We start from the raw sequence: 12,342 nt of genomic DNA, 5'->3' as shown, positions 1-12,342 counted from the left end.
CTCCCAGAGCCCTCTCCAAGGAGAGATCTTGGCTGAGGTGAGCCATCCTGAACCCAGGCAAACCCCTGGTCCCCACCACCATCTCCAGAGCTGCGTCTGGGGGGACACCCTGACCCCAGCCATTGAAGCCAGTATCCGGTGGCAGCCACAGCAGTGGCTAATAGCAGGAACCAATTTACTAGAGACCGTTTCATTTTATATGGTGCAGCTGCTGCTATAAAGCCTCCCCTGCCCAGGAGGACAGAGCTAGCAGCTGCGGGGGAATTTGTGAAGGCAACCTGAGCTGGGCCAAATCCCAGCCAGCAGCAGGAATAGCAGAGAATGAGAAGAGAAGAAAGGAGATGCTAATTTACGGTGGGGAGTGGTTGAGAGAGGCCCCTCAGACCCCAGTTGCTGACTTCTGTTCACAGAGCCCCACCTAAAGAGAGGCAACTGGGGCATTGTCCCAGGGTGCTGGAATTTAGATGGTGTTCCTCTCCCTCTAAGGCAAAAACAGTGAGTATATACATATACATGCATGTATATGTATATATAGCATACTGCTATACCCCAGGCCATGGCACTACCATGTCCCACGGTATTCTCTCCTTTGGCAGTGGTCTTAAAGACAGGATTGTCCTAGTAATATTTAACAAGCAGCCCTCTGGGGGAAGGGAAGAGGGAGTTGTACCTATGACACTCTTTAAGTTAAATCTGCATACTCAACATTTTCACCATCACTTTATTGGATCTAGAAAATTTTTTAAAAAGTAATAAATCAAGCCCTGATTTTATGTAGCATCTGCTATTTTCCTAGGTGTAAACACTCATGAAGGAAATTTAACAATTGGCTCTCCCAAGCCATCAGAGCTAGCTCCAGCATACCCCCCACAAGGTGTCCTGGGGTCTTCGTGGCTCTCCCCACAAGGCTGTTTTACCGTATCCATGGAAACATGTCCCAGGGTCTAATATCTCTCCCCCAATTACACTTAAACTTGTCTTTAGACATTGCTCTGAGGGCCCCTTTACTGCTGCTCACCCTGGGCATCAGAATTGCTAGTTCTTAGCTCCTCGAGACAATGACCAGGTAGCACCTCTTCCAAGCAGGCAGATGGTTGGATGATACCCTATCTCCAGTTCCTCTGAAAACCACAGACAGGGCTGATTCCCCTTTCCCAGGGGACCTAGAGCCTAAGTGCAAGCCCATGTGGCATCCAGGGGAAGTGTATCCAGAGAGGGGGCAATCTGGTCAGTGCAGGGGCCTGGGAACCATGTCACACAAGAATGGATGAAAGGATCTGGGGGTGTTCATCCAGGAGAAGAAAAGAGTGGGGAGGATACCCTCCCTCTTTGAGGTCCCTTCCTTCTAATTCTGTGACATTTGTTCATTCACCCAGCATTTTCTAAGCACTTACTATGAGAGGTGATGCCCAAATTGGGTGACTCTGGGTAAACCATTTAATTTCTCAGTTACCTGAGAGAAGGCCAGATATCATTGACTGAATGAAAAAATACATTTCTTGAGTTCCTGGAAGAACCTAATTCTACTGGGGAGAGAAATGGATGGGGGAGGGGCCATCTGAAGGGCTATTATGGGAAAGGAGGAACAAATTTTGCCTGGCACCAGAGAGCGAAGCTAGGACCAGTGGGGTAAGTTACTTATTTTGGCTCATAAAAAAAAGGAAGAACGGCCTATTAATTGTTGTTCAGTCATTTCAACTCTTCATGACCCCATTTGGGATTTTCTCGGCAAAGATACTGGAATGGTTTGCCCTTTCCTTCTGTGGTTCATTTTACAGATAAGGAAACTGAGGCAAATAGGGTGAAATGACTTGCCCAGGGTCACACAGCTAGTAAGTGTGTGAGGCCACATTTGAGCTCAGGTCTTCCTGACTCCAGACCCGGCACTCTATTCCCTGTGTCCCCTAGCTTCTCTATTAATTAACACTGTACAAAAGCAGAACAGCTATTTGTAGATAGTGAGGTCCATTCAAGCCAGAGTATCCAAGCAGAGGTTGAATGAGCAGGTGTTGGCAGTTACTCTGGAGCAGGAGTGTCAGACACGGGACCCTCATGACTCTTACAACACCTTCTAGTAGGGCCAGAATCAAATTAAAATATAATTGGGAAATATTCAACAAAATGTTTAAGAATACGATAAAATACAGACAATGTAAATATGTGGTTTTCTAAGTCGATGTGCACCTGCAAGGATCCTTCTGAACAGTTGTATGACCCTGTTTCTATTTGAGTTTGAGGACATCTTTGCATGGGATAGAAGGCAAGACCAGATAACTCCAGACATGGTCTTTAAGCTATTGGATAGAGCCAGAGAAGGCCTGGGGGTGAAGGGGAATGAGAAGGGGAAGAGGAGAGGGAGGAGGAGGAAGGCAGGGAAGTGGACCACCTTTCTGGCTGGTAGCCCCGGGCACTTGATTCCCACATCCCCAGGTCTCTCACTTCCGCAGACTGAATTTTATTGGTTGCTTAGGGCTTTTCTTCCCCACAACTAAGACAGAGGGAAAAGTTGGCAGAGAAACAGCCTCCATCCCGGCCCTCAGCCCTCAAGCCACCTCCCCATCTCCTGGGGGCAGATGTGAGTTTTATTTGGCACATCTTGGGACATTTTTACAAGCAGGGGACAGTAGAAGGACTGTTCAGCCATTGGCAGGGACCCCAGTGATCCTAACAATGGTCTCCTAGGTCCACCTCTCCTCCTCCTCCAAGTTCCAGCTGGATAGAGAGGCTTCCAAGTGATTTCTCATACCAGTTCTTGGGGGGAGCAAGAGTGGTGACCCCTAGAGAAGAGAACCACATGCTCAGCTCAGCTCCACTTACCAAACTGGTTGACCTTGGGCAACTTACTTTTACCAATCTAGGTCTCAGTTTCCCTCTCTGTAAAATGAAAGTCCCAGACTAGATAATCAATTCAACAGACATTTATTAACCCCTTGGGGACAAAGAAACACAAATCAAGCAGTCTCTACTTAGAGAGGGAAGATAGAATATACATTTGCACAGATCAGTGAACAAAGAGCACTGACCACTGGAAAGAATGGGAAAGACTTTCTGCACTGAGTCTTGAAAGGAAACCAAGGGGCTGAGCTCCCAAGCCCCTTCTGAATCCTCACCTCCCTAGCATGTCCCTTTCTCTCATCTCCCTGTCTCCCGCTCACACCTTTAGGTTGGGTCCCCTGTGGTCACATCACTTCTTTGAGACTCAGTCACCTAATCTGGAAAAGGAGAAGGTGGGGTGGAACCTGAAGACCCTGGACTTGGAGTTGGGAAGGCCCAAGTTCAAATCCAACCTCACATACTTACTAGCTGTAAGAGATGATGGAACTTTTGTTTCCACAGAAATCATATGATACATAATTTTTCAAAACCTTAGGGGTCATACTTGTCAGAAAGTAAAATGTGGTGGGGGATGTAGCTCAGAGGTTGAGAGTGAACATTCCCTTTGTTCTCTGGGAATTATTTTTTCCTGTGTCAACAGCTGCAAGGGCAAGGTGAAGCTTTATTAAGGATGAAGCCCATTAAGCCAAGAAGCTGTACTGAATAATGGGACTTTCCTTACAGATATCCTAGCTTCAACTCTCTTATCATTTGAGAAAATTCCTTTCTCTCGCTATGGAGATCTTAAAATCGAGTGAGGCAGACATCCTGAGTTAGGATTAAAAGTATTTATGGCTTATCATTCTTGTATTAAATAAAGTATAAAGAAAATGAGGGTGGGGGAGGGCACTGAAGTGTGGGAATGGGAAATATAATCAGGAGTAGAGACCTATGTAGGGGGAGGGCATGGTTAGGTGTTTTCATATAGGCTTCAAACCCTGAAATACCCAGCCAATGGGGAACAGGGGAGGGAAATGCAAATGGGGATAGGCTTAAAAGCTGCCTATTTGTCTTAAACAAATGTGCCTTTTCTTAGAGGTTACTTATCCTAAAGGACGGAAAATAAAAAAATTTTTTTCCTGAATTCACTAATGGCCAGGTGGAGTTCTTGGTAAGACCACTGTTTTTTACACTAGCTAGCTGTGTGACCCTGGGCAAGTCACCTTACGTCAATTTCATCTATAAAATGAAGAGACTGGACTAACTTCCCCCAAACAGCCCCTTGCAGTTCTAAATCTCTGGTCTTGCTGCAGTACAAATGGAAGATGGATTTCTTCTCCCCAACACACTCTCAGGTTGGATCCCCAGAGTGGGGTCAATGTTTCTGCTCCCCTCAGGGTTCCCCCTAGAACCCTGAGCCGTTTTCTAGGACTAGCCCCCATTTAGTGTGTTCTTCCTAGTATTAATTGCTGTAACGGGAATGGGAATTTGAAGATCTTCCCTGCCCCTTAATAGACCTGGGGGAAGTTTGAAGACCTCCCCTGCTTTGAAAGTAAACTCTGCCCCCTGATAGGCTGAATGTAATCACATGGAGCCTGTGACTGACAGAATTTGCTGAAGGGTGCAGCAGAGCCCACAGGAAGCTTCCCTGCTGTGAAGATAAACTCTGCTCCCTAATAGGCTGAATGTAGTCACATGGAGCCTGTGGTGGGAGGAGTTTGCTGAAGGGAAGCAGAGCCCACAGGAAGCAGGGAGCCAGAGCTAGTGAGAAGGTGGGGGAGAGAGGACACTCAAGCAAGGAGTCAGATAGGCTTGTGAGTAGATATTGATCTTGTATTGGTTTGCGGGAAGGCTGAAGGATGCTGTGGCTCTCAGGGTTATTATGGCTTCTGAATATCTTTGGTACTGTGATGGAATCGGCTTACTGGTTTTGGAATTTGGTTTTCTGGTGTCTAAAATGCTTCAGTTCTGTCCTCTACCTGGAGAATCTGGTATATTTTGCAGCTGAACATCATGCGATATTTATAGTCACAGTCTTTATTGTGATCGTGGGCGCTATAAATATTGCATTGGTGCTACAATTGCCCAGTTAATACCTTCTTAATATCCATTTGACCAGCTGACCTTTTTTAATATCAATGAACCAATTAACATCAATTAGCTTTTGCAAAGTGCAGTTGATTGAGAAGGTTTAGCAAGATCCAAGTTACCTCAGAATGGTCCCAGACTTAAAAGTGGTGACCACCAAACAGTCCCCCAACTAATTCACTTCTGAGTGGGGCACCCAATGGACAGATCTTTCCCTTGCTTGCAGGACATCTCAGGTGTGCTGGGTCCAGCAGTATCCCCCTCAGGGCTGGTTTCTTTCTCTTTTTTTGGAGGTAATGCAATTGGGGTTAAGTGACTTGCCCAAAGTCACACAGCTAGCAAGTGTGTCAAGTGTCTGAGGCTGGATTTGAACTAAGATCCTCCTGACTCCAAGGCCAGTGCTCTATTCACTGTGCCACCTAGCTGCCCCAAGAGCTGGTTTCTTACTGAGCTTGGGAGCTGCCTGTTGTGGCTGGCAGATCCTGCTTTGGATTCTAGCTGGTAGCCCACAGATGGCTGTGATAGTAATGGCAATTAAAGATTCCCCTGTATTGGCTTGGTTTTCAAATTGATTGTGTTAAAACCCAGAGTTTGTTAATCCCACCTGTGGGATGGGCTTGTTGATGTGAAAAGAAAGTCCTGAACTGGGAGGAGCTGGTGAGGTAGATTTGGAGAGACACTAGAGAGAGGCGGAAGATCTTTTTGGAAGCAGCACCTCGTGGAGAGAGAGAGACTAAGAGAATTGCTGGTGGCCGCTTTGAATTGCCCTGGACTTTTGAGACCTGCCCCCTAAGCTGCCAAGGACTGAGGAGACATGGCTGTTTTGCTGGTACTTTGTCTGTCTGTTTTGATGTTGTTTTGCCAGATTTGTCCACTGGTGAAAGACAGTCCTTTTGTTGAAGAAGTCCTGGAACCTGGCATTTGGTTAAGAAGCCCTGAGACTGTCCTGCAGACAGAGAGTGAATACTGTCCACTGGTGAGGGACAGTACTGTTGTTGCAGGGATCTGGAGACTGTCCTGCAGACAGAGTGAATACTGTCCACTGGTGAGGGACAGTGCTGTTGTTGCAGGGGTCTGGGAACCTTTCTGTTGGTTCGGAAGCCCTGAAGAAGGATTTTCTTGTTGGATGTTTACAGAAATCCTGGGAGAGGGCTTTGCTAATGTGTTCAGGGGTTCTAGGACTGTTCTACAGACAGAGGATAAATTCATGAAGGGACTGGCAATGTATCTTATGGCCTTGCTAAGCCTTGTCTCCCCAGGAACTAAGATTGCTGGGAACTTGCCTCGTGTCAAGATGAAGAAAAGACCTCCATTTGGGTATTAAGTGCTGTGTTTAAACTTGATGTAACTCTGGGGTAGATTCAATTGTGATCCAGGGGTGGGGAACTTTTGACCTTATGTTTGGAAACTAATCTCCATTTGAGAAGAGGGGCTTTGTGGTGGATTTAATTAAGGTATAGCCTAGGGGTGGAGAAGTATTTAGAACAGGGACTTTGTAATTGATTGAATGATTGGAAGGTCCTGGGGTGGGGTAGTACTTGGAGATTATTTAATCACACTTAGTAAATGCTGTATTTTGAATGATGTCATGTTTTGATCTTCTCTGTTCTTGGTTTGTCACTGAATAAAATGGAGAGCACCTATGCTGGTATTTTGAACCTGGGAAGTTGCCTTCTTTTGGCATTACATTACAGTGGCTTTTCTGACCCTTTAAGGCTCATAAGGTCAACTCCTGATTTGTTCTGTCTCTAATACTCAATCACCTAAGATCAGCACAGAGTGTCATGTAGTCATGGCCACATGGCAGCTGGTGAGAAAGTTGCTTGGTGGCTTCTTCCCTGCAGGAAATCCCATAGTAGTCCCTTCTCCTCCCAAAAAAAGCAGATAAGGAAGAGAGGTACATTTTACCTGTTTGTACCTTTTGTGTGTACACTTAGGGACTAATGAAAAGACTTAGTTACTATGTAGTAAACCAGCAGGAAACATTTGTAGAATGCCTACCACACATGTTCCAGACCAGGAAGGGAAAGGGCCCTTGTCTCTCCACCACACATATCTGAAAGCAGGTTCATCAAGTCTTTATGTGGCAAACAGCATATTGTGCATGCTCGAAGGACTGAACCCACACTGGCCAGGACCCCCATTACGCCGTATTTCTATGTTCCTATGATCTTTGAGGTCCCTTTCAGATACAAATCTAGCTTGCCACAATTTCCAATGTGCCTAAGGGTCCATTAATGTTTCTATCTATTTATTAGTACACATTTCTGGGTCCACACCCCAGCTTTGTTACTGACTAGCTGTGTGACCTCTGGCCAATCTATAAAAGAAGGAGGATGGGTTATCACATGGTGCCTCTGCTATTCCAGATGTCTGCCAGAACCAAACCAGATGGGAGGGGATCCAGCCATCAGCTGCCGTCTCATCAGCCTCCCATTTCCTCCCAAGAGGCTGGCAGGAGGCCCCTCTAGGAGTGTCGGGTCTCCCTGTCTTCAGCTTCCATTCTTTGCCCCTTGCTCTGGCCTCTGGGGCCAAGCAGAGAAAGGCTGATTCCCTCCTCCAAAAGAAGAGAGAGATGAGGAAGACTCTGTTTTCCAGACCCCCTCTCTTCCTCCCCTGGGGGTCTTTGGTCTTGCCATACTTTATGCAAGTAACATAAAACCCCCACAAGGGCCCAGGGCTAGGCAGAGCTCATGGCTGCCTTCCCTCTGTCATATGTTGATGGTAAAAACGGGGCAATGGGATGTTTAGATGAGAAAACTCATGTCCTCTCATAGAGAGAAAGAGGCTTTCCCCACAATTACTAGGGACTGGCCCTGGACGCTATCCCAAGCTAGCAAGCTACTCAGCTCAGAATGTTTTAGATCTAGTCTGTCTGTCCAGCTTCTCCAAGAAGCTGAGAGTGAGCAGGAGGCTGCCTCACTTTCCTGCAGAGTAGAGGCAGGGGAGGAGAACCCTACTGTGGCAGACAGAGGATGCTGTGTCATGGGGAAATGCAAAACCAAGGCCTGTTTGCCAGATCCAGGGTTCAAGGGAGTCATGTGGCCTCAGAGAGAGCTGCCATCCCCTCCCTTCCCTCCCACATCCCATGCCAGATTGCCAGAAGGCTCCCTACACATTCTCTTTGACGTTCCCAAAACATCTGGGTCTCATCTGTAGCTTTCCAGGGATCCCCAAGGGAAGGGAGAAGCTGGAGGCAGAGAATCATTCAGAGGGCAGCAGGCCTGCTTAGGAGAATCTGTAGACTCCTAATCAGAGCCCTTTGGGTGGGCTCTGAGTGATGTGGGAGGGGGTCCTCCCTCTGCTGAATATCATGGAAAAGAACACTGGTTTGGGAGTTGAACGATCTGGGTTTGAATCTTGGCTCTACCCCTAATTGCCTAGAGACCCTAGCCAAGTCACCTAACCACTCTGAACATGTTTGCTCATCTGTAAAGTGGAGAAATTAATGATTTCTGAGGATTCTTCTAGCTCTCAATCGATGATTCTATCTCCCCAAACAGCCAAGTCTACTTGAGTAGCTCTAAATCTTAGGAAATTTTTCCATCAGTCAACCTTAAATATTCCTCTTGGGTCCTACCTTTTCTCTCTTTGGCCCCATGCCCCAAACTGTATGACCAAGTGCTGGGTCTGCCAATCAAACCCCGCCTAGGCTGAGAAGGCCTCCTCACTTTCCCCCTCCTTCCTTCCCTCCCTTCTAGGCTTCACACCCTACCCTTTCCCTTCACCCTTCTAGGCTTTTGATAACTAAGAACCCAAAGAAAGCCAGTCTCACAAGGTGGATAACACCAGACCAAAGTTTTATTAGAATTCATCATCATTCATCATTGCTAGGTGGAGTAGAGTACTTCATATTGTCCTTCCCAGTAGAGTACCAGGGATGAGGGCCTAGAAGATGCTGCTATAGGTGGGTTCCTGCTCCCCATCCCCAAAGCAGGGCATCTAGTTATCTGGCCCCAATCCAGGAAAAAACCAAGAACGTTGGTAGTGAAGCTCTAATTGCCGAGAAGGGGGAATTCAGTGCCTCATCCTGTCCCTGACTCTCAAAACCCACCAGACAAAATGGAATTGGTTGGAAAAGGAGGAAAGAGACCCTTCACTCTGCCTTTTCTAGTTTAAACGGAGGAGATGTTCCCCGTCAGGTCATACTCTATCCTTTAACTGGCCAGACCAGTCATATCTTTGGGGGAAAGGGAGGAGAAGGTTGCTAAAGCCCATTCCACGGCTTGAGTCTGGGCACCAGCTGCCCCAGGCCCTCCCTCAGCTGGTTTCCTGAGCCAGAGACCCATGTCTGTCTTCTCTCTCTAGCTGTCCTTCAAGTTCAGGGTCTGGTCCTGCTTCCTCCAGACTGTAAGCCTAAGGGGAAATGAAGGAGTCCTTAATGCAGTAGGGCTGGTATCAGTCTGTCCTCCCCTCTGTTCAAGGAAAGTATCAGAAAGGCCCCTTGGTTCATAACAGAACACACCTGTTCCTAGCCCTTTATGTCAGTGTTAGGGGCTGCTTGGGTGATATTTGGAGGAGGAACAAAAAATGAGGCCAGCAGAAAATCACTCAACTTTGTTCTCTATTTCTTATGCACTGGCCCCCACAGGAAGATATAACCCTTAAGCTAAGTGATCAAAGTTGGTGGCAAGCTAGCTATGGGTTTAGCTAAAGTAGAAAGAGTCTTTAGAAAAGAGGTTGGACCTTTATATCATCAGAGGACTCTGCCTCAGCACAGTCCAGCTCTGGGTCAGGTGGGGGGGGGGGGCGGTGCCTGGGGAAGCCAGAGGAGAAAAAGTCCTGAGATTTCTGGGGGCTGCTTGGTTGGAAGTAGAGTGGAGAGAGCTGGGCCCCCAGCCAGCCAGGCCTGGACATTTTGGGTTGGATGTTCAAGGCTCTAGGGGAACAGTCTGATGTAACCAGATCAGTTGAGAGCACAGGCAACTTGTTCATGAGCCCTAGGCAGATTCACCCAGCCAACCCTTCTGCCTGGGTCTTGCTGGCCGGAGGAGAATGAGTGAGTCTCTGGAAGCCAGCTGGTTGATAGAGCTGTGCTTCAGTCTGGAAGAGTGAGTGGCCCTGGTTCATTGAAGGCAATCGGCTTGTTCCACCACTGGAGAGAGACCGCCACATGCACAGGGACCCTCAGGGATGGGGAGACTGGCAGACTCTCTAGCTTCTTGCGGCAATGAGGGAGCTCCCTCCTGCTCACCATGATCTGTTCCAATTGCTGGTGGTTCCTCTGCTCTCGCCTCAGTCCCTGATGGATTGCTCAGCTCTGCAGCCTCCCCTGAGAGGGCCTTGGGTATCTCTTTGGGGCTCCCCTGACCTCGGGATTCCTCCTCAGCCTTCTCAGCCTCCTCGACCTTCTTCCTTCCCTCCTTCTCCTCCATTTTGACTCCATCTCCATTGGCCAGGGGCCCCTTGGTTGGGGACTTGAGATTCTGAGTAGCGGCCAGTATGTCAGCCTGGAGCTGACGGGAGGAGTCTCCAGCTGTGTCCTCTGGGTGGGCATCAGGGGCCTTGTCAGGAACCTCACTGAAGGCCCGAGTGCCTCCGGTCCTGTCGCTCTGGTCTACGTACTTCTTCTTGGGAAAGGAGGATGGATAGTAGGCCGAGGCCTTGTGCTTCTGTTGGACAATGACGGCCGCGCAGATGATGAAGAGAAGAAGGAAGACCAGCGACCCCACCACAGCTATGAGCAGCATGTACTCCCGGAAGAAGTCCACGATCCCATCCAGGAAGTTGGTGGGGGGCGAGGGGCCTCCCAAAGGGGTGGGTTGAGGCCCCACTGAGGTGGGACTGAGGGCCGGGGTCCGGGGCGGTGAGAGGCTGGGGGAGGAAGCTGAAGAGCCTTCCATGTCTCCACTGCCCCCATTGTCCTCCAGGAGGGCAGCCTGGACCAGCACCGAGTGGGCAGCATTGGGCGGGGCCCTCAGGAGGGGCAGGAGCAATAGAAAAATATTGGTCACCAACGAGGCCATTTTTCACCAGGCCTTGTGAGATCTGCAGGAAATAAGAAAAGGTGTTGGAACAGGTGCATCTAGGGTCATAGAATACATTCAGTTCATTTAATTCGAAATGCATCATGGCCCTGGGAAAAGGGTGCTGGATTCTGAGCAAGGGGACCTGGGTTCGAATCCCACATCTGCTACTTACTAGCTTGGCAAGCCATTTTCCCTGCCTAGACCTTACAACTCAGCCTCAGTGTCCTCATGGGTAAAATTGTAGGTCTGAGTGCGATTAGCCTAGCTCTCTATCTATGATTCTGAAAGCTTGGCTTGGAAACCTCCACGTGTCCTGAGGCTTTGACCTTCACTTTATGAGATGTAAACACAGAGCCTGGTACTTAGAAGGAGCCCAATAAACTCATGTGGGTCAATGGATGGATGGATTATGTGGAGATACGTGGAATCGTTGTGCGGAAAAACAGTTCACAAATCCAGTCATCTTTGAAATGCTCTGGAGTGGGCCTAGGTGGGTTCTGTATATAAGGGAAAGCTGCCACAAAATCCTGCTGAGAATAGTCGGCCCATAGTGCATCAGGATTTCAGGAAGCAGATAGAGCAGAAAAAGTGCAACATGAGTGCCACCGGGGGCCTGGATTCTCGTCCCAGCTCTGTCCCTAGGTGACTGGGTGACCCTGGGCAAGTCATCGCCCCCTGCTGGGCCTCAGTTTCCTTATCTGTGAAACAGGAATAGATAACCCCTCCAGGTGTTCAGATGAGATCAAATAAATATGCTTTAACACTGAAGAGTAAAGTGCCTCCCTGACCCCTGTGCTCTGGAGAGGGACAGTGGTGGGTGAGGAAAGAGGTGGCCTGAGGGGACAGTCTTCTCTGGCTCCAGCCAGCCCACCCACCAGGGGCAGAGCACTGCCCGCTTAGCAGGCCTGGCTCCAAGGGGTTGCCAACCAGAGCCTGGCTGGAATGTGACCACAACCCAGAGCTTCAAAAGGCACAGTCAGCCCTTTTGAAGGGAGATGGATCTTCAGCTGTGGAGTGCTGCCTCCCCACCCAGCCTCTCCCCATCCTCACCCCACCCACCATAGGCCTGGCTGAAGAGGTGGGTACTAAGGATACTCAGAAAATTGGGCCTCAACATGAGGGAGCCAAGGGAGACAGATGGGCTTTAGAGCTGGGGACAGACTTACAGGAATCTTAGAATCTTAGAGTAGACATTGTCAGAGCTGGGAGGGACCTTACAGAGAATGTCAGAGCTGGGAAGGGCCTGAGAACAGGGCATGTCAGAGCTGGGAGGGGCCTTAGAACAGAGGATATCAGAGCTGGGAGGGGCCTTAGAACAGGGGATGTGTCAGGACTGGGAGGGGCCTTAGAACAGGGGATATCAGAACTGGGAAGGGCCTCAGAACAGGGGATGTCAGAGCTGGGAGAGGCTTTAGAACAGGGGATGTCAGGACTGGGAGGGGCCTGAGAACAGGGGATGTGTCAGGACTGG

General features: G+C 48.8%; 1 protein-coding gene across 3 annotated transcripts in view; it reads right to left on the bottom strand.

Annotated features, from left to right (window-relative positions):
• Window positions 1-8,685: 8,685 nt before the first annotated feature.
• Window positions 8,686-12,342, bottom strand: part of TMEM119 (transmembrane protein 119) — a 9,155-nt gene continuing 5,498 nt past the window's right edge. For all 3 annotated transcript variants that reach the window (XM_069081882.1, XM_069081881.1, XM_069081883.1), the window contains one exon: window positions 8,686-10,890. In XM_069081882.1, coding sequence (XP_068937983.1) covers window positions 9,969-10,868 — 900 coding nt within the window. In that variant the 5' untranslated portion in view covers window positions 10,869-10,890 and the 3' untranslated portion in view covers window positions 8,686-9,968. The remainder of the gene's footprint in view (window positions 10,891-12,342) is intronic.

Source organism: Petaurus breviceps, unplaced genomic scaffold (genome assembly GCF_028583685.1).
Source record: "Petaurus breviceps papuanus isolate PSGF00001 unplaced genomic scaffold, PetGlider_PUasm1.0 99, whole genome shotgun sequence".
Lineage (NCBI taxonomy): Eukaryota > Metazoa > Chordata > Mammalia > Diprotodontia > Petauridae > Petaurus > Petaurus breviceps.
The sequence above is the reverse complement of the archived record's forward strand: the minus strand, read 5'-3'. Positions and strand labels throughout refer to the sequence as shown.